Source organism: Lepisosteus platostomus, chromosome 3, assembly GCF_059453375.1.
Source record: "Lepisosteus platostomus isolate fLepPlt1 chromosome 3, fLepPlt1.hap1, whole genome shotgun sequence".
NCBI lineage: Eukaryota > Metazoa > Chordata > Actinopteri > Semionotiformes > Lepisosteidae > Lepisosteus > Lepisosteus platostomus.
This window is the reverse complement of record NC_142613.1, coordinates 50,696,769-50,719,790: the sequence shown is the minus strand read 5'-3', so window position 1 is coordinate 50,719,790 and position 23,022 is coordinate 50,696,769. Positions and strand designations below refer to the sequence as shown.

The following is a 23,022-nucleotide window of genomic DNA, read 5'->3' as shown; positions in this document are numbered from 1 at the left end:
CACACAGCCAGACATCACAGAAATCCATTACAGTTTATTGCCATCAAGTGTTCTCAGCCAAGACACTATTGGGCTAAACTGACACCGGCTTTCTCCTGGCTCCTGGAGGAAAGATCTCTGTGCTGACAGGCTGTGATTCTATACAGACAGGCCACTCTATCCTAATGCAGATCTGCTCCTATATGGTGCCTTCCCTACTGAAAGATCTTGGGACACCTTACAACAGGGGATTCAGTTCCAGGTCACAGAAGGCAAATGTACTGTATTCCGCACCTTCCATTGGGTCTCTGGCTCTACCAAATGTTGACACAAGGGCAATGAATGGTTTCGATGTTGTGTTGATCAATGGCAAAAAATCCCAACAGATACACTTCGATTTCATTTTGTAATAATAAAATGTGATACGCTCCCAAAGGGGGGTGAATACTTCTGATAGGCACTCTACATCAGAAAAAGATCCCTGCGGCACCACTGGCCAGGTCTGCTAGGTGAGGCTCCACCCCATCAGACCACACTTGTTTCCTGTTTGAAAACCAGTTCTGCCCCCCCACTGCCGAATGTATCTTGAATTCCTGTGACTTTTAATGTGGAAACCAACCTTCTGGCAGGGACCTTATCAAACTCCTTCTGAACAGATCATGACATGTGCCCTTGTGTTGTGCGATGTACTTATGTCCCATGCTTGTTTGAAGAGCTCAATAAAGTTAGAGAAGCCCCCCCTGAGCCCACATGGCCGTCTCTGAACGAGCCTTTGTTCCGTACCGTAGCCCAAACTCTCACTTCCAGAGCCCCCCCAGGGCAGCTGTGAGACAGGCCTGCGATGTCCTGGGGCGGTTCTGCACCCTGCTCTGGGAGTCTCCACCCGGGGGCGCCCCTGCTCTCAGGGAGCTAATGTAGGCTGAGACCCCATCTCTGGTCACAGGGTACCTGCAGAGCTATGTGCTGAGCGCACCCCAACATCCACGCCTCAGGGCTCACTGTGCACAAGGCCAACAGACCGCACACGGCACCAAGATCCTCTAATCCGTTTTATTGTTTTTGAGCAAAAAAGGAAAAAAAAAAAAGAAAGAATAGTTACAGAATTATTTTATCCATTTTTTTTTACAATGTTAAACTAAAAACGCAGCTCTACGCTAGAGTGTAAGTAATTCTGAAACACAACAGGGTTAAATAAGAGTTTCTTTAAGATACAGGATGATACTTCTCTTCAATTTTAAACAGAGAACAGCTCTTAAGGTAGAAGCACCCACAGTTGTAACAACCTCCCTGGCCCGCGCCCCGCGCCCCGCGCCCACGCGGAGAGACCGAGACCGAGTCCGTGACTGGGCAGAGCCTGCAGCGTGGAGCGCGGCGCTGGGCTGGCGCCGGAGTCGCAGCGCGGCCCGGGGTCTGCCAGCCCAGAGCGGCGCTCCCAGCTCCCGCCGCAAAAACCAGGAGGCAGCACTGTGATTCCCGGGAAGCACTGGAGTCACAAATCCCTGATATATCCCCCCCTCTCGCCACAGCAGGCCAGAGGCAGAGCCCCTCCCCGTGACACTGTCCCGGCTGGGGGTTCCCACGCTCCCCAGCCCCGGCGGCCTCTGCCTGCTCTCCCCGCGGGCCCAGCTCAGGCAGGGGAGGGCGGGCCGGAGAGCTCTCGACCAGTCTGCTCCAGTAACCCAGACCTCAAGACTGCCACCGACCAGCAGACGCCATTCTGCCCGTCTTGCTTCCGGTTCAGATCCAGCCCTGTCCTGAGGAATTCCAGGGACTCCGCTAAACCGGACTAACGGACACAGGGAATCTCAGTCTGAGAGGGAACCCGGACCCGCTATGCGCTGTTGGGGGGGGCTGGGCCAGAGGCTCAGTCACAGAGATGGGGCTCCTGCTCTATGACATCATAGCGAGACAGAGGAACTTAAGGCTGCACGAGTGAGCGAGACACGGCCACTCTGGGCTGTACTGGGGTCAGTATGGGTTCGCTTTGGCTGTGCTGGGATCAGAACTGCCATACAGTGGTCAGCTTGGGCTGTACTGGTGTTGGTGTAGGCATCTTGGGGTCAGTATTGTACTGTACTATGGTCTGTGAGAGTGGACTGGGAACAGTGGGTCTGTACCATGGTCTTTGAGAGTGTACTGGGAACAGTGGGCCTGTACCATGGTCTGCGAGAGTGGACTGGGAACAGAGGGCCAGCACCATGGTCTGTGCGAGTGGACTGGGAACAGTGGGCCTGTACCATGGATTGTGCAAGGGTACTGGGGGAGAAGTATGGCCTGTCCTGGGGCTACAGAGCCTACACTGGGGGCGGTGTGGCCTGTACTGGGGTCACTGGGGACTGTACTGGGTCAGCGAGGTTCTGGGACAGGTGTGGGCACTGTGTCGGTGCGAGGCTCCCCTCCGGGTGCGAGCGGGGCATGCTCAGGAACACTCCTCGCCGATGCGCTGGCACGAGCGCCCCACCTTGCGCTCCAGCTTGACCATCTTGAGGACAGCCTCCTCGCGGCCGCGGCCCAGGTGGTCAAACAGGCAGTCGTGCTGCTCGGGCAGGCGGTGCAGCATGCAGAACACGTAGCCTGAGAAAGCAAGGGGGAAGAAACACGAGACAGCGTTCAGAGCAAACTACAGAAGGACACCGAGCGCCCCAGACCTAGCTCAGAGCGCAGAGAAAACCACAGAACAATGCCTCTGTTTTCATTTTGCGCCACAAACGCTATGTACTCTGTTTTGGTCCTAAACGCAAGACTAGGTGTAGCAGTGGCCAGCAGACAGCGGGACTGAGAAAGCACCACTGGCAGCAGTGTTGAACCAGCCCCAGCAGCTCTAGCGGTGGAATTAGCATTTCACAGCCTCAACTAACCACAGATTACATGCCGACACCCGTCATATACTCGTTATCCTTCTAATGTATTAATTAATGCACATAATATTCCTGACATCAATGAGCACTGATTAAAAGCTTCGCATGACAAGCAGGCGTGCGTCAATTAAACTGATCAAAATTAAGTGCTGGTTAAAAATAAAGACTTAATATTGCTGGCGGCGCTCCAGGTGGGTTAAATGCATTCTAACTGACAGCACTCCAGACTTCACTCACTGACAGGTCTGCTGTGACGGCCAGGGGCCTGCAGGAGGCGCACATGCACACACCACAGCCCCATGTCACACTTCCTACCGCCCTGCGGGGGCCACACACACACACCACAGCCCCATGTCACACTTCCTACCGCCCTGCGGGGGGGGTGTGCACACACACCACAGCCCCATGTCACACTTCCTGCTGCCCCACGGGGGGGGGTGTGCACACACGCCACAGCCCCATGTCACACTTCCTACTGCCCCACGGGGGGTGCGCACACACACACCACAGCCCCATGTCACACTTCCTGCTGCCCCACGGGGGGTGTGCACACACACACCACAGCCCCATGTCACACTTCCTACCGCCCTGCGGGGGCCACACACACACACCACAGCCCCATGTCACACTTCCTGCTGCCCCACGGGGGGTGCGCACACACACGCCACAGCCCCATGTCACACTTCCTGCTGCCCCACGGGGGGTACGCACACACACGCCACAGCCCCATGTCACACTTCCTACTGCCCCACGGGGGGTACGCACACACACGCCACAGCCCCATGTCACACTTCCTACTGCCCCACGGGGGGTACGCACACACACGCCACAGCCCCATGTCACACTTCCTACTGCCCCACGGGGGGTACGCACACACACGCCACAGCCCCATGTCACACTTCCTACTGCCCCACGGGGGGTGCGCACACACACGCCACAGCCCCATGTCACACTTCCTACTGCCCCACGGGGGGTACGCACACACACGCCACAGCCCCATGTCACACTTCCTACTGCCCCACGGGGGGTGCGCACACACACACCACAGCCCCATGTCACACTTCCTACTGCCCCACGGGGGGTGTGCACACACACACCACAGCCCCATGTCACACTTCCTGCTGCCCCACGGGGGGTGCGCACACACACGCCACAGCCCCATGTCACACTTCCTACTGCCCCACGGGGGGTACGCACACACACGCCACAGCCCCATGTCACACTTCCTACTGCCCCACGGGGGGTGTGCACACACACGCCACAGCCCCATGTCACACTTCCTGCTGCCCCACGGGGGGTACGCACACACACACCACAGCCCCATGTCACACTTCCTGCTGCCCCACGGGGGGTGTGCACACACACGCCACAGCCCCATGTCACACTTCCTGCTGCCCCACGGGGGGTACGCACACACACGCCACAGCCCCATGTCACACTTCCTGCTGCCCCACGGGGGGTACGCACACACACGCCACAGCCCCATGTCACACTTCCTACTGCCCCACGGGGGGTGCGCACACACACGCCACAGCCCCATGTCACACTTCCTGCTGCCCCACGGGGGGTACGCACACACACGCCACAGCCCCATGTCACACTTCCTACTGCCCCATGGGGGGTACGCACACACACGCCACAGCCCCATGTCACACTTCCTGCTGCCCCACGGGGGGTGCGCACACACACGCCACAGCCCCATGTCACACTTCCTACTGCCCCACGGGGGGTACGCACACACACGCCACAGCCCCATGTCACACTTCCTACTGCCCCACGGGGGGTGCGCACACACACGCCACAGCCCCATGTCACACTTCCTGCTGCCCCACGGGGGGTGCGCACACACACGCCACAGCCCCATGTCACACTTCCTGCTGCCCCACGGGGGGTGCGCACACACACGCCACAGCCCCATGTCACACTTCCTGCTGCCCCACGGGGGGTGCGCACACACACGCCACAGCCCCATGTCACACTTCCTGCTGCCCCACGGGGGGTGCGCACACACACGCCACAGCCTCATGTCACACTTCCTACTGCCCCACGGGGGGTACGCACACACACGCCACAGCCCCATGTCACACTTCCTGCTGCCCCACGGGGGGTACGCACACACACACCACAGCCCCATGTCACACTTCCTACTGCCCCACGGGGGGTACGCACACACACACCACAGCCCCATGTCACACTTCCTGCTGCCCCACGGGGGGGTGCGCACACACACGCCACAGCCCCATGTCACACTTCCTACTGCCCCACGGGGGGTGCGCACACACACGCCACAGCCCCATGTCACACTTCCTACTGCCCCACGGGGGGTACGCACACACACGCCACAGCCCCATGTCACACTTCCTGCTGCCCCACGGGGGGTGCGCACACACACACCACAGCCCCATGTCACACTTCCTACTGCCCCACGGGGGGTGCGCACACACACGCCACAGCCCCATGTCACACTTCCTACTGCCCCACGGGGGGTGCGCACACACACGCCACAGCCCCATGTCACACTTCCTGCTGCCCCACGGGGGGTGCGCACACACACACCACAGCCCCATGTCACACTTCCTACTGCCCCACGGGGGGTGCGCACACACACGCCACAGCCCCATGTCACACTTCCTACTGCCCCACGGGGGGTACGCACACACACGCCACAGCCCCATGTCACACTTCCTACTGCCCCACGGGGGGTACGCACACACACGCCACAGCCCCATGTCACACTTCCTACAGCACACAGGCCCAGAAGCGAACTAGAGTCGGGACTGGACAGGGCGCAGGGGTGAGTGTACTGTACATCAGCAGGCCCCCAGTGACAGAAGTTCTCACTGTAACACAAGGGTAGACACAGAGGAGGCCGAGGGAGAGCCGCAGAGACAGAGACGGACGCCGGCCAGGCTCACCGCAGCGGCACGACCCCAGCTCCTGCTGGACCAGCTCCAGTTTGGTCTGACAGCGGTGGCAGCGCCGGCGGCTCCTCTGCTTGCCCCCCCCGCGGCTGTCATCCGTTGTGGCCTCATCGTCCCGCCGCGCTCGTTTCCCCGGCGACACCTCGCTCTCCGACCCTGAACACAGAAAGAGGCATTTGAAGAGAACGTTCCCTGGTGACCCTGGGTCAGGTTCAGCCAGAATGACCCCCCGACACACACATACCCCCCTCATCGCGCACTGCCCCTTATCCCCGGGCATTACCTGAGTCACAGGGCCGTTTTGTGGGCGTGGACAGTGTGCCGTGGGCTGTGTCTGTGCAGGAGACCCCTGCAGGAGAGGAAGCGAGGACAAAGCAGCCACAGGGAGGAAGGCAGTGGACCCGGAAGAGAGAGAGGAGACAGGTTACAGCTCACTCTGTCACCCAAAATTGGAGGAGTACAAACACTTACTATAGAGAATACAGGACTGCAGCTGTCCACTGGCAACGAGTGGCCCCGCTCCCCGCCCCTGTCCCCAGCGTCTAACCACAGTCCGGCCCGCTCCCCGCCCCTGTCCCCAGCGTCTAACCACAGTCCGGCCCGCCCCCCGCCCCTGTCCCCCGCCCCTGTCCCCAGCGTCTAACCACAGTCCGGCCCGCTCCCCGCCCCTGTCCCCAGTGTCTAACCACAGTCCGGCCCGCCCCCCGCCCCTGTCCCCCGCCCCTGTCCCCAGCGTCTAACCACAGTCCGGCCCGCTCCCCGCCCCTGTCCCCAGTGTCTAACCACAGTCCGGCCCGCGCCCCGCCCCTGTCCCCAGCGTCTAACCACAGTCCGGCCCGCTCCCCGCCCCTGTCCCCAGTGTCTAACCGCAGTCCGGCCCGCGCCCCGCCCCTGTCCCCAGCGTCTAACCACAGTCCGGCCCGCCCCTGTCCCCAGCCTCTAACCACAGTCCGGCCCGCGCCCCGCCCCTGTCCCCAGCCTCTAACCACAGTCCGGCCCGCTCCCCGCCCCTGTCCCCAGCGTCTAACCACAGTCCGGCCCGCGCCCCGCCCCTGTCCCCAGCGTCTAACCACAGTCCGGCCCGCCCCTGTCCCCAGCCTCTAACCACAGTCCAGCCAGCGTTAATCAGGAAGCACTTACTTCACTTTTCTAAAAATCATACCCTGGCCTCTTTCAACTGACATGACTTCAGAACAGTCATTAATCTGGGCCAGATAGAGTGCCCCTCGGTAAAAATAGCTTGGCATGGTTACTGGAGGGGCAGAGGTGCGGACACAGCTGTCCCACAGAGAGCCGCCTGCTGTCCAGACACAGCAGGGCAGACAGTCCGCTTCGCGCACAGCTCTGCAGACGTTTCATGCAGATTCACAATTTCAGTTCTATAAAAAACAGTAAGACTGGTACAATGATCCATACCCGGGCCTCATTCAGGAAACAGCTGAAAGAGATCCTCGGATTAAATAGCTACGAACTACCAGATGGGCCGAATGGCCTCATGGTTGTTGCCGTTCACTGAATTTTGATTAACCTGCCACTGTGACCAAGGCAGACACTCATGTAAACGACACAAATTGTGACCTTTTCCCAGGGTCCAAGCATCTGTGTGTAACAGCTGGACACCTGTGTCACTTGCTTTTCCTGTGCCCTCAGCCAGGCCACGCCCCAGGGCTGTGATTGGTGGGACCAGAACTCACCCTCCTGTGTGCTAGAGGGGGTGGAGCTTGTGTCGCTAGGCGACAGCTGGGCAGAGCTGGCAGGCTGTGACGAGAGGGAGGAGTTACTGCTGCTCATCTCACTGCAGAACACTGCTGATTGGCTGCTGCTGGCGCTCGGGGCGGACTCGGGGGCGCAGTCCTCATCTGGCTGCTTCTTCTGGACATCTGAGAGACGGAGAGCAGATGTGAGAATGAGGGGGAGGAGGAGAACAAGGGCCCAAGGAGACAAGGTGTAGGGTGGCTAACCTGGGCACAGTCATGACCGGAGCAGGACAGTGGGCGATGTTCTTAACCCCAGCAGAGAGCCACTGTCCACCTGCAGGCAGACTGCTGGGACAACAGCACTGCCAGAGCCACGAGTGTCCCAAACCTGCTCTGTGCCAACATGTATGTCACAGTTTGTGTGTTTAAACCCACCACTCTGGAGGAGCACAGAACCAACCACTGTGGAGCACTTTAAGACCAAGGCATCCAATCACAAAGCATGCTACCTGTTGCTCCCAGTGCATGCTTAACAGTACATGAACCATCGCTCCAAGAAAACACCTCGCCCAGAGCACACAGTCCGTCGCTAACAGAGCGGGCGCCAGTCTGTCCCGGGGCTAGGCCGGTCAGTCTGCTGGACTACTGGTCTGCTGGAGTACTGCTGGACTACTGCAGGCCGGTCAGTCTCCTGGACCGCCGGCCTCTCTGTCCCGGGGATGGGCCGGTCAGTCTGCTGGACTACTGGTCTGCTGGAGTACTGCTGGACTACTGCAGGCCGGTCAGTCTGCTGGACCGCCGGCCTCGCTGTCCCTGGGGATGGGCCGGTCAGTCTCCTGGACCGCCGGCCTCGCTGTCCCGGGGATGGGCCGGTCAGTCTGCTGGACTACTGGTCTGCTGGAGTACTGCTGGACTACTGCAGGCCGGTCAGTCTGCTGGACCGCCGGCCTCGCTGTCCCTGGGGATGGGCCGGTCAGTCTGCTGGACCGCCGGCCTCGCTGTCCCGGGGGCTGGGCCGGTCAGTCTGCTGGACTACTGGTCTGCTGGACTACTTCTGGACTACTGCAGGCCAGTCAGTCTGCTGGACCGCCGGCCTCTCTGTCCCGGGGATGGGCCGGTCAGTCTGCTGGACCGCCGGCCTCTCTGTCCCGGGGGATGGGCCGGTCAGTCTGCTGGACCGCCGGCCTCTCTGTCCCGGGGGATGGGCCGGTCAGTCTGCTGGACCGCCGGCCTCGCTGTCCCTGGGGATGGGCCGGTCAGTCTGCTGGACCGCCGGCCTCGCTGTCCCGGGGGATGGGCCGGTCAGTTTGCTGGACCGCCGGCCTCGCTGTCCCGGGGGATGGGCCGGTCGGTCCGCTAGGAGCATCTACTGGACTGCTCACTCCCTCTCTACTGCAGACCCCACACCCTTTTTCAACACCCCCCGATTCCCGCAACCAGCAGATCCTGTTCACCTATCCAGGGCTAAACCTCACCCCTGGAAATCTGGAGAGAGGGGTTTCCAGTCTCCTGCTCCAAGATCTGTAATGGGCTCTGTGTGCATGAAGAAAGGTCTCCTGTTCCTAGATCCTACTTGAGCAGCTCGCTATTCCCAATTGGTGCACAGACAGACAGTCACACTGAAAGGAATGAGCTGGAGGGGAGACTTACCAGCAAAACACTTGGAGCAAAGGTTCATGGTCTTGCTGGACCTAGGGCAGAGAGAGAGAGACAGCAGGTTAACCCACACAGAGCCCAGAAAATAGACAGATAGACAGATAATACTTTATTAATCCTGTAGGGAAATTGGCAGCTTGATTAGAAAGACGGTTACTGCCATTAAAACATGAACTGACAAGTAGCCACCCTCAATTAACACAAGAAACAGCAGGGCAGAAGAGAAAACAAGCCATTAATTAGTGACAAGTGAGGAACAGAACCGGACCTGTGTGTGTCTGGTGAGGGGGAGTGTATGGAGTACCGTGGCAGTGTGACTGCAGGGCGCTGTGCCAGGAGTGCACGACCCACACTTGGGACAGGCAGTGCCCTTCTGTCTCGGCACTGAGCAGCTCGACCTGTAGCACTGGCACCGTCTCTCTCAGGGGGGGTTAATACGAGACCTTATAGCTCTTATAGCTAGGCATGGGACTGGCATTATACAGAGGGAGCCTTCTCACCCGGGTCAGAAATACAGCAGGTCCAAGACTGGCATTGACCCCTCTTCTAGAGTGTGTCTCAGACCCGATAAGGATCCGTGTCAATTAGGATATGGGTTTCCTGCTTGCCTTCCAGCGTTTACAGGGTTTATTCCAGGCCTGTAGAAAGCAGGACTCCGATACGGCAGAACTGGAAATATCTGAAGAAAACCATGAAACACTGCGTGTAACTGTGTGCGCAAATAAATCTGTCCTGTTTAAGCTTGCTGCCTGTTTATTACTCCGTTATCAAGCTGTGCTGGAGAATGCAGAAATCGCGTGCTGCGAATCGCTCGGTATTCCCTGACAGCAGGGAGTGAAATTATCATTAATCTTTATAATTTGCTTCCATAGCAAGCTGGTGTCAGGACCTCATTTTGATTTGATTTGACAGCTCCTTGTTTTCGAGTTTTATCACCCCCTTATGTGAAACAATATCGCCGGGAAAAAGATGCACAGCACACAAAGCAGCCTCTCGCCCAGCCAGAATATGTATACAGATTCTGAACTCTGTGTGCCCTTCGAGACGAGCTCAATCACACTGCAGTACCAGACCCAGCACAGGAATGACCTGGGCCGTGTCAACACCTCCCCACAGCTGCCTAAAGCAACCAAGGTGTCATATGTCTGAATGACCACCTCCTGGTGGCACTCGCCTCAGTAGTCATGAAGCGCATGGAGAAACCGGTGATGGGACACATCAACAGTATTGCCCTGGACTCCCTGGACCCCTGCAGTTTGCTAATAGGAATAAGGGGTCAGTGGACGATGCTGTCTCACTGGCCCTTCACACCACTCTTGAGCACCTGGACAAGAGGAACACCTAAGCCAGGATGTTATTTATTGACTTCAGCCCAGCCTTTAACACAATTGTGCCAGGCAGGCTGGTGGTCAAGTTCAGGGGTCTGGGCCTCACCATCTCCATCTGCTACTGGGCCCTGGACTTCCTGACAGGCAGACCCCAAGTGATGAGGATTGGAAACAAAACCTCATCCCCTCTGATCCTCAACACAGGGCCCCCCCAGGGCTGTTGACTGAGCCCCCGGCTGTATTCTCTATTTACACATGCCTGTGTGGCTCGATTTAATAGCAACCGCTGCATCAAGTTTCCTGATGACACCACCGTAATCGGTCTTATCAGCAACAATGGGGTGTAACCCATAGGGGTGTAACCCCGGTGTCCTGGCCAAATTTCCTCATCGGCCTTTATCAATCATGGCCTCCTAACAATCCCCCTCTGTGAATTGGCTTCATCACTCTGCTCTCCTCCCCACTGAGAGCTGGTGTGTGGTGAGCGATCTGGCGCACTATGGCTGCCGTCACATCATCCAGGTGGGGCTGCACATTGGTAGTGGAGGGGAGTCCCCATTACCTGTAAAGCGCTTTGAGTGGAGTGTCCAGAAAAGCGCTATATAAGTGTAAGCAATTATTATTATTTTTATTATTATTATTATTATTAACAAAGATGAAACCACCTACAGGAACGAGGTAGCAGAGCTGGTGGAGTGGTTCCACAACAACAACCTCACACTTAACATCGGCAAAACAAAAGAGATTACAGTGGACTGCAGGAGGCACCGAGGACGTCACACACCCATCATCATTCACGGGGCTCCAGCTGAAACTGTCAGCACTTCCAGATCACAGAGAGGCCGAGCTGGTCAAAGAACACTGCTGCCATCCTCACTAAAGCCCACCAGCGCCCTCTCTTCCTGAGACAGTTAAGGAAGTGGGGAATGAGCAAGACAACACTCACCAATCTTTACCGTAATACGATTGAGAGTGTCCTGACCAGTGGTGTTGCGGTGTGGTATGGTGGAGCCACAGTACAGGACAGAAAAACCATACAGAGGGTTGTGAGGTCCACGCAGAAAATCACTGAGACCGAGCTACCCTCCATCGACCGGATATATCTCGACCACTGCCACAACCGGGTTCGGCTATACTACAGGACTCGATTCACCCTGGCCACGATCTGCTTTCACCCATGGGTTCTGGTAGGAGGTATCGCAGTATCAGAACGCTGACCAACAGATTCAAAAACAGTTTCTTCCCCCAAGCAGTCCGCATCTTAAATGGCTCAAATTAGCACCTGCACTTTTTAATATACTGCACTGCTTGCACTATGTCCTGTCTTGGCTGTATTAGAACATCTATTGTCTAAATTTATTGTCCATGTCTGTCTGTCATTTGTGCCTATTTTTCCCTCCGTAACTGGGGACAGCTGAATGAGTAAGCATTCCAATACACTTGTTGTATATGGCAAATAAAAATCTTGAATCTGGCATGTTTAACCCCGATTCCCAGATCAGCTGAGGAAGAGGTTCCAAGAATGTGAATCTGCGCCCCACATAGGAGACGTATATACAGTTCCCTAGAAATGTGCAAGAGCTGTGACCCCAAGACATCCTCAGCCGCAGTAACAGCTGCAGTTATGTCATTCTCCCTCTGTACTGACTCAGTGACCCATCCCACAGAGCACCACAGAGCTCAGAGTTAAGGATCAGGTCAGTGACGTGTCCCACAGAGCACCACAGAGCTCAGAGTTAAGGATCTGGGTCAGTGACATGTCCCACAGAGCACCACAGAGCTCAGAGTTAAGGATCAGGTCAGTGACGTGTCCCACAGAGCTCAGAGTTAAGGATCAGGTCAGTGACGTGTCCCACAGAGCTCAGAGTTAAGGATCAGGTCAGTGACGTGTCCCACAGACCTCAGAGTTAAGGATCAGGTCAGTGACGTGTCCCACAGAGCACCACAGAGCTCAGAGTTAAGGATCAGGTCAGTGACGTGTCCCACAGAGCACTCCGGAGCTCAGAATTAAGGATCAGGTCAGTGACATGTCCCACAGAGCACCACAGAGCTCAGAGTTAATGATCAGGATGACCCCCGTGCCTCAGGGCGGGGTCGAACAGTGAGGTCCACATGTGGGTGGAGAGAGAGGCCGAGGAACAGGCTCTCTGGGAATCAAGAGGGACGCGGATGTGCTGCAGACTACAGGGGCGTGAGGAAGCCTGAGCCTGGCAGGGCTGATTACAGGCTGCTGTGGTAATGATGTGCTGATTGGAGTGGATGACAGATACAATACCAACACCGCAGGGGAGAGAGAAAGACAAGAGGGAAGGGAGGAGGGAAACAACCATAAAAAAGGCTAAAAAATGTTTACAATATTTATAATAAGAATTAGACAAACATTCTTCCACCAAATTATACTGATACCATCCCAGAATTAACATAATTCCAATCCTACTAGGGGAGGAAACTCAATAGAGCTGCAGCCCAATATGTGATCTCTTGTCACAGCCTGAAAAACAGACAGGGAGCCTGTCTCTCAACAATGTTATTGTACCACATTTCATCTGCAGGTAAATGCACTCGGGATACAGACATTCACATTCACCTGTGCCCTGTGTCAGAGAGACCCCAGAGATATATACAAAGAGAACAAGAGAGAAAGAAAGAAGAGTGATCCCAAACACAGACGGATTAGATCAAAGCAACAGTACGAAGAAATGAAAACATTTGACTTGGCTATAAAAGACAACCAAAACCCCCTTACACTCCTGGATCACAGGGCAGGAGCGACTGGACAAACTCCAGGTCCTCAGACCACGACAGGCCTGTGGTCAAGATGGAGTCAAACAACAACATGCCGAGACAGAGCAGCTTGGAGCTGCAGCAAGCTCTGCTCAAACTCATACTGAGAGCCAGATGTTTCTCTACGGCCTTGAATCAAGAACTGATCAGGCCCACCTACAGAAGTACAGATTAGATCCTAATAACTACAGGCACATCTGTGTAAACAGTAGCCTGGGGAAGGTTTTCTACAGTATAATGACTGCCCAAATACTGGCCTTCCTTACCAAGCACAGTGTCCTGGGTAAGAGACAGATGAGCCTCTTACCAAACTGCTTCACATCTGACCACATTTACACCCTACATACACTTCTAAACAAACATGTCCACTGAAAAAAAAAGAGACAGTAAGCCTGTCTCTCGATGTTTCATGTTTTGTATGTAAATGTTCTATGATGTGCTTGTACTGTAAATGTTGCTGCTGATTGTACAGGCTTTGGTAATGCTGTAAAGTTTGTTGAATTGTGTGAGTGTGTCCTGTGTCAGGGAGACCCCAGAGAGAGGGTACGCATGTCATTTGTCCAGCCTAAAAACTAACAGCTCAATCGCACTGCAAGCACCCATTTCGAGCCTAAACATTCTGTCCAGAACGAACGACTGGTATAATCGGTGGGGTAACACAGGGGTCTGTACTGGGACCCTTTCTCTTCCCAATTCTACATCAGTGATCTAGACTACATTTTAGTTAGTAAACTTGTCAACCAAAGACCACAGAAGTAGGAAATAAAATTCCAAAAGACTTTCAAGCTGAGACCGATACGAACAGGCGATTTCGGAAAGAGTCCCATCGGAGACAAAGACTCGGATCCCCGGCACTGCCGTCTGCGCAGACGGAGCGAGCGAGAGAGTGAGAGACACCCCACGCAAACATCACTCCAGCCCAATCAAGCCCCGTTCTCTCTGGGGATAATGAGACTTAAACAAGTCTAATTTGACATCTCCTGTTAAATGTCAGCCACAATTAAGGCTGATGAGGGTGGTGAGAGCTCCAATCAAGCTTACACGCCGAACGAAGGTCGCAGTCAAACTGGAAATCAGCCTGACTGTGCTGGGGTGAGCTGGGATCCGCGCCCCCCGAGCAGTGGGGCGCTGGGAGATGACAGCAGCTTCCTATTTTGCGCCAAGAGAGCTGCTGAAAACGGGGGCAAGAGAACAAGAGCAGGGACTGGAGAACTGCTGCTGTACTGCCTGTCCATGAGAGGGGTGAGAAAAATGACCCAGGTTAGACCGTGTTACAGGTCCGGGATCGGTAAGACCCCGACAGAGGGTCTGCATGGCAGCAGGGCTTTACAAGACAGGGTTTATTCAACTTTTCAAGTACAGTACATCCTCATTTTACCGGACTAATAGGTTGGGAAGGGATTTCCTGGATCGCCATCTGTCTGTTGAATTACGAATGAAATATCTAGAGCCCGGAAAACACACTTGCATAGGAGTACAAAATTCTATTGACTAGATATATAAATGCCGCCAGTTCAACACTGATAGCGTCACCACAGGTTCTACGGCAGCCGTCACTGCAGAGGAAAATACAGTTTCGGGGGCCTGGGCAGTGCTCGGCACCAGGGGCCGGACCGCTCTGAGGCAGCTTCCTGACCCGCTTCCACAGGGGCTTCCTGACCCAGCCCCCAGTCGTGTCGGCTGTGGCCTCTCCATCGCATTTCAGATCAAACAGCAGCAACTTGTCCTTCGTCTTGCAAGTGTCTGAAACCACTTGCTTTTTGACACCACATTCCTGACACGCACAAGCCATGGACACTCCAGGTTGCATTTGCTCACACACACTCCAAGTTCCTCTTTTACTCTTTTCACCCCCCTCAAGGCCACGGTTACTCATAGTTATTCATTTCAAAGAGCTAAACAAAACAAAATCTTATATTCATCACACACACAAACAGCGAGTTCGTTTTGCAGAAGTAAATGTATTTTTGCCAAGAACTGGCTACCTTATAGAAAACAGAGGGTGCAGGTAAGGGGTGGATACTCCAGGTGGGGTGCTGTAATTAGTGGAGTACCACAGGGATCTGTACTAGGACCACACCTCTTTTTAAATTCTAACAATGATCTGGAGTCCAGAATGGTAAACTAGTAAAGTTTAAAAAAATATCACAGCTGTACTAACAAACACTGCAGGTGGTAATTAAAAAAAATTAGATAAAACTCAACACTGAGCAAACACCTGGAATATGACATTCAATATAGTTAAGGGTAGAATATGACGAGACAACACTGTAGATGTCCATCCTATGAAGTACTGCCTAGACAACTTGGTAGAAGAGTTAAGCAATGTTAGGAGTTAAAGGTGAAGCCTGTATCCAAAGTGAGTTATTTACACAGCTGGAGATGTCTGAGGGCAGAGCTGTAACCCCACTCCTGTTAAAAGATTGACCCCAGTTTCGCACAGGAATGACATCATCTTGACTATTTTACTACTAACAACAAAAAGTGCAAACCAGGCAGAAAAGTCTCCTCTCAAGGTCCCACAACTCTCAAAACCCACAGCACATACACAGCCGCACAGCAGACACTCCCACACCCACAGGAGACAGAGCAGTGTCACAGCACAGCAGACACTCCCACACCCACAGGAGACAGAGCAGTGTCACTGCACAGCAGATACTCCCACACCCACAGGAGACAGAGCAGTGGCACAGCACAGCACAGCAGACACTCCCACACCCACAGGGGACAGAGCAGTGTCACAGCACAACAGACACTCCCACACCCACAGGAGACAGAGCAGTGTCACAGCACAGCACAGCAGACACTCCCACACCCACAGGAGACAGAGCAGTGTCACAGCACAGCACAGCAGACACTCCCACACCCACAGGAGACAGAGCAGTGTCACAGCACGGCAGACACTCCCACACCCACAGGGGACAGAGCAGTGTCACAGCACAGCAGACACTCCCACACCCACAGGGGACAGAGCAGTGTCACTGCACAGCACAACAGACACTCCCACACCCACAGGGGACAGAGCAGTGTCACAGCACAGCAGACACTCCCACACCCACAGGGGACAGAGCAGTGTCACAGCACAGCAGACACTCCCACACCCACAGGGGACAGAGCAGTGTCACAGCACAGCACAGCAGACACTCCCACACCCACAGCAGACACTCCCACACCCACAGGAGACAGAGCAGTGTCACAGCACAGCAGACACTCCCACACCCACAGGGGACAGAGCAGTGTCACAGCACAGCACAGCAGACACTCCCACACCCACAGGAGACAGAGCAGTGTCACAGCACAGCAGACACTCCCACACCCACAGGGGACAGAGCAGTGTCACAGCACAGCAGACACTCCCACACCCACAGGGGACAGAGCAGTGTCACAGCACAGCAGACACTCCCACACCCACAGGGGACAGAGCAGTGTCACAGCACAGCAGACACTCCCACACCCACAGGAGACAGAGCAGTGTCACAGCACAGCAGACACTCCCACACCCACAGGGGACAGAGCAGTGTCACAGCACCGCACAACAGACACTCCCACACCCACAGGAGACAGAGCAGTGTCACTGCACAGCAGACACTCCCACACCCACAGGAGACAGAGCAGTGTCACAGCACAGCAGACACTCCCACACCCACAGGGGACAGAGCAGTGTCACTGCACAGCACAACAGACACTCCCACACCCACAGGGGACAGAGCAGTGTCACAGCACAGCAGACACTCCCACACCCACAGGGGACAGAGCAGTGTCACAGCACAGCAGACACTCCCACACCCACAGGGGACAGAGCAGTGTCACAGCACAGCAGACACTCCCACACCCACAGGGGACAGAGCAGTGTCACAGCACAGCAGACACTCCCACACCCACAGGAGACAGAGCAGTGTCACAGCACAGCAGACACTCCCACACCCACAGGAGACAGAGCAGTGTCACAGCACAGCACAGCAGACACTCCCACACCCACAGGAGACAGACCAGACACACCCACACCCATAGGAGACAGAGCAGTGTCACAGCACAGCAGACACTCCCACACCCACAGGGGACAGAGCAGTGTCACTGCACAGCAGACACTCCCACACCCACAGGGGACAGAGCAGTGTCACAGCACAGCAGACACTCCCACACCCACAGGGGACAGAGCAGTGTCACAGCACAACAGACACTCCCACACCCACAGGGGACAGAGCAGTGTCACAGCACAGCAGACACTCCCACACCCACAGGAGACAGAGCAGTGTCACAGCACAGCAGACACTCCCACACCCACAGGAGACAGAGCAGTGTCACAGCACGGCAGACACTCCCACACCCACAGGGGACAGAGCAGTGTCACAGCACAGCACAGCAGACACTCCCACACCCACAGGGGACAGAGCAGTGTCACAGCACAGCAGACACTCCCACACCCACAGGAGACAGAGCAGTGTCACAGCACAGCAGACACTCCCACACCCACAGGGGACAGAGCAGTGTCACAGCACAGCACAACAGACACTCCCACACCCACAGGGGACAGAGCAGTGTCACAGCACAGCAGACACTCCCACACCCACAGGGGACAGAGCAGTGTCACAGCACAGCAGACACTCCCACACCCACAGGAGACAGAGCAGTGTCACAGCACAGCAGACACTCCCACACCCACAGGGGACAGAGCAGTGTCACAGCACAGCACAACAGACACTCCCACACCCACAGGGGACAGAGCAGTGTCACAGCACAACAGACACTCCCACACCCACAGGGGACAGAGCAGTGTCACAGCACAGCAGACACTCCCACACCCACAGGAGACAGAGCAGTGTCACAGCACAGCAGACACTCCCACACCCACAGGAGACAGAGCAGTGTCACAGCACAGCAGACACTCCCACACCCACAGGGGACAGAGCAGTGTCACAGCACAGCACAACAGACACTCCCACACCCACAGGGGACAGAGCAGTGTCACAGCACAGCAGACACTCCCACACCCACAGGGGACAGAGCAGTGTCACAGCACAGCAGACACTCCCACACCCACAGGAGACAGAGCAGTGTCACAGCACAGCAGACACTCCCACACCCACAGGGGACAGAGCAGTGTCACAGCACAGCACAACAGACACTCCCACACCCACAGGGGACAGAGCAGTGTCACAGCACAGCACAACAGACACTCCCACACCCACAGGGGACAGAGCAGTGTCACAGCACAACAGACACTCCCACACCCACAGGGGACAGAGCAGTGTCACAGCACAGCAGACACTCCCACACCCACAGGAGACAGAGCAGTGTCACAGCACAGCAGACACTCCCACACCCACAGGAGACAGAGCAGTGTCACAGCACGGCAGACACTCCCACACCCACAGGGGACAGAGCAGTGTCACAGCACAGCACAGCAGACACTCCCACACCCACAGGGGACAGAGCAGTGTCACAGCACAGCAGACACTCCCACACCCACAGGAGACAGAGCAGTGTCACAGCACGGCAGACACTCCCACACCCACAGGGGACAGAGCAGTGTCACAGCACAGCAGACACTCCCACACCCACAGGGGACAGAGCAGTGTCACAGCACAGCACAGTAGACACTCCCACACCCACAGGGGACAGAGCAGTGTCACAGCACAGCAGACACTCCCACACCCACAGGAGACAGAGCAGTGTCACAGCACAGCAGACACTCCCACACCCACAGGGGACAGACCAGACACTCCCACACCCACAGGGGACAGACCAGACACTCCCACACCCACAGGAGACAGAGCAGTGTCACTGCACAGCAGACACTCCCACACCCACAGGAGACAGAGCAGTGTCACAGCACAGCAGACACTCCCACACCCACAGGGGACAGAGCAGTGTCACAGCACAGCACAACAGACACTCCCACACCCACAGGGGACAGAGCAGTGTCACAGCACAGCAGACACTCCCACACCCACAGGGGACAGAGCAGTGTCACAGCACAGCAGACACTCCCACACCCACAGGAGACAGAGCAGTGTCACAGCACAGCAGACACTCCCACACCCACAGGGGACAGAGCAGTGTCACAGCACAGCACAACAGACACTCCCACACCCACAGGGGACAGAGCAGTGTCACAGCACAACAGACACTCCCACACCCACAGGGGACAGAGCAGTGTCACAGCACAGCAGACACTCCCACACCCACAGGAGACAGAGCAGTGTCACAGCACAGCAGACACTCCCACACCCACAGGAGACAGAGCAGTGTCACAGCACGGCAGACACTCCCACACCCACAGGGGACAGAGCAGTGTCACAGCACAGCACAGCAGACACTCCCACACCCACAGGGGACAGAGCAGTGTCACAGCACAGCAGACACTCCCACACCCACAGGAGACAGAGCAGTGTCACAGCACAGCAGACACTCCCACACCCACAGGGGACAGAGCAGTGTCACAGCACAGCACAACAGACACTCCCACACCCACAGGGGACAGAGCAGTGTCACAGCACAGCAGACACTCCCACACCCACAGGGGACAGAGCAGTGTCACAGCACAGCAGACACTCCCACACCCACAGGAGACAGAGCAGTGTCACAGCACAGCAGACACTCCCACACCCACAGGGGACAGAGCAGTGTCACAGCACAGCACAACAGACACTCCCACACCCACAGGGGACAGAGCAGTGTCACAGCACAACAGACACTCCCACACCCACAGGGGACAGAGCAGTGTCACAGCACAGCAGACACTCCCACACCCACAGGAGACAGAGCAGTGTCACAGCACAGCAGACACTCCCACACCCACAGGAGACAGAGCAGTGTCACAGCACGGCAGACACTCCCACACCCACAGGGGACAGAGCAGTGTCACAGCACAGCACAGCAGACACTCCCACACCCACAGGGGACAGAGCAGTGTCACAGCACAGCAGACACTCCCACACCCACAGGAGACAGAGCAGTGTCACAGCACGGCAGACACTCCCACACCCACAGGGGACAGAGCAGTGTCACAGCACAGCAGACACTCCCACACCCACAGGGGACAGAGCAGTGTCACAGCACAGCACAACAGACACTCCCACACCCACAGGGGACAGAGCAGTGTCACAGCACAGCACAGTAGACACTCCCACACCCACAGGGGACAGAGCAGTGTCACAGCACAGCAGACACTCCCACACCCACAGGAGACAGAGCAGTGTCACAGCACAGCAGACACTCCCACACCCACAGGAGACAGAGCAGTGTCACAGCACAGCAGACACTCCCACACCCACAGGGGACAGACCAGACACTCCCACACCCACAGGGGACAGAGCAGACACTCCCACACCCACAGGGGACAGAGCAGTGTCACAGCACAGCAGACACTCCCACACCCACAGGAGACAGAGCAGTGTCACAGCACAGCAGACACTCCCACACCCACAGGGGACAGACCAGACACTCCCACACCCACAGGGGACAGAGCAGACACTCCCACACCCACAGGAGACAGAGCAGTGTCACAGCACAGCAGACACTCCCACACCCACAGGAGACAGAGCAGTGTCACAGCACAGCACAACAGACACTCCCACACCCACAGGAGACAGAGCAGTGTCACAGCACAGCAGACACTCCCACACCCACAGGGGACAGAGCAGTGTCACAGCACAGCACAACAGACACTCCCACACCCACAGGAGACAGACCAGACACTCCCACACCCACAGGAGACAGAGCAGTGTCACAGCACAGCAGACACTCCCACACCCACAGGAGACAGACCAGACACTCCCACACCCACAGGAGACAGACCAGACACTCCCACACCCACAGGAGACAGAGCAGTGTCACAGCACAGCACAGCAGACACTCCCACACCCACAGGAGACAGAGCAGTGTCACAGCACAGCAGACACTCCCACACCCACAGGAGACAGACCAGACACTCCCACACCCACAGGAGACAGACCAGACACCCCCACACCCACAGGAGACAGACCAGACACCCCCACACCCACAGGAGACAGAGCAGTGTGGGCAGTGCCAGGGTGGCTTTCCAGCGGCCTCCTCCTGAACCTGAGCCCTACAGGGGTTACAGCAGCAGCGCGGCACACACCAGCCTGTCGACAGCAGCTGTCACACAGGGGACAGTTCTGACAGGCTGGCATCCTCACTCACATCATCACCACCACACAGGCCCCCGGAGGCCCCAGAGCGCGACACCCTGGCCTCTGTAACCGTGACGGGAACAGGAACTGGAGAGATGACCGTGGGCATGTGTGGGCAGCGTGTCACACATCATGCTGCTGGATCTGAACATTTGCCATCAGGTTTCCCTCTTACTCACAAGTTTATTATTTTAGGTCACTTGTGAAATACAGTAGCAGTAAGGTCAAGTCCAACATGTTTAAGAGCTGAAAGTTATTTCAGGTGAATGCTGGCATTACGTTCCTAAATGGATTCCAGCACCAGGACTGGGAACCCCGGCTGAAAACTACTGACTGGACTCCAGTATGTCCACAAGCCAGCAGCCCTCTGTACTCGAGTAGATCACGCTTACCCAGAAAGTTAAGTCATCCAGGCTGTCTCAAAGTGCTATTGCATTAGGACCTTCGCGTTGGCTTCATTAGAAGAGACTGCAGCGAGGAAGACCCGGAACGGATCAAACTGCTGTCCGATCGGATTCCGTCGCTACAGCAGTAGCGGGCACTGACCCCTCGCTCCCCCAGGTGCGAGATACCACCACGCCCGCTGCCCCCGGCTCACACAGTCCCGCACAGCCGGCCGGGCGGAGTAAAGAAGCAGGAGTCACAGATCAGGAGCGGAGATGTCTTACACTAGGTCACGGCCGAAATTAAAGCCATACTCCCGGCCTGAGCAGCGCTCACAGACGGTGAGAAAGACAGAGGAAGCAATTATGTAAGTGTTCAGACCGACGAGGAACACCATAGACAGCGACACAGAAGTCAAGTCCAATGCCCGCTTCCAACACCGCAGTGGGGTCCGGTGTCAGTTCGGCGGGTCGGTGCCGCCCGGACCCTCTGCCGTCACCCCAGGGGTCCGCCGCGGCCTTTAACGGGGAGCCAGACCGCCCCTCCCCCCGCCTGCCACAACAACAAAGCGCTTCCTGGCCCTCCCCGGGGTCCCCGGTCCTCTGCCCGTCTCCCGACACCACCAGCACCGCGACACGTCCAAACAAACACCGCAACTCACCCCCAGAATCCGCAGGGGCAGCGTGGCGGGAGGCTGGGCGGTTTGCTGCGTTCGCTGCCCGTGTCCCCCATGGCTCCAGACGGCAGGGCGGGGTGGGAGAGACCGAGGATGGAACAGAGGCCTGGCGGCAGTAGGCGGCTTCTCGGCGGTCTGCGGGTAGGGAGAGTCGGCACAGCCGGGCAGCCTGCAGTCCACAGGGTTTAGCGGGGTCGAGGGCGTCGCCGACACGAGCGGCCGCTTCCACCCAGCCGGGGAAAACAGTATAAAAAGAGGGCGAACTCGGCCACGGAGAGCCCGAGGATCCGCACCGGGCACCAAGGCCGATCAGCTGGAGGGAGGACGTCACCAACGGCTGAAGAGGGGAGACCAGTAGCCCCGTCCACTGACAACTTCAAAAACAAGGAAAGAAGTTACAAAATTACCGCTTATTATTTCAAATAGAACTAAATTTAGTACTTAAGGTATTAATTTTTGTGTTATTGCTTATTCTTACCGGTGTTACGTTGTTTTAAAAGCTTATTTCCTCCTTTGAGCATGAAGTGGAATCGTCCAACAGATTCCGCTTGTTTGAGACCAAATAAATCAGGTTATGAAACTG

At 56.5% G+C, this 23,022-nt stretch overlaps 1 protein-coding gene across 1 annotated transcript; it reads right to left on the bottom strand.

Moving 5' to 3' along the window:
- Positions 1–1,015: 1,015 nt before the first annotated feature.
- zfand3 (zinc finger, AN1-type domain 3) lies at positions 1,016–22,796 on the bottom strand. The gene is made up of 6 exons (XM_088625965.1): positions 22,425–22,796; positions 9,106–9,146; positions 7,453–7,638; positions 6,042–6,107; positions 5,753–5,914; positions 1,016–2,553 (listed from the first exon to the last, which is right to left on the bottom strand). Exons 1-6 carry the CDS (start codon positions 22,493–22,495, stop codon positions 2,399–2,401), a joined length of 681 nt encoding a protein of 226 aa, XP_088482091.1. The 5' UTR covers positions 22,496–22,796; the 3' UTR covers positions 1,016–2,398.
- Between the last annotated feature and the right edge of the window lie 226 nt (positions 22,797–23,022).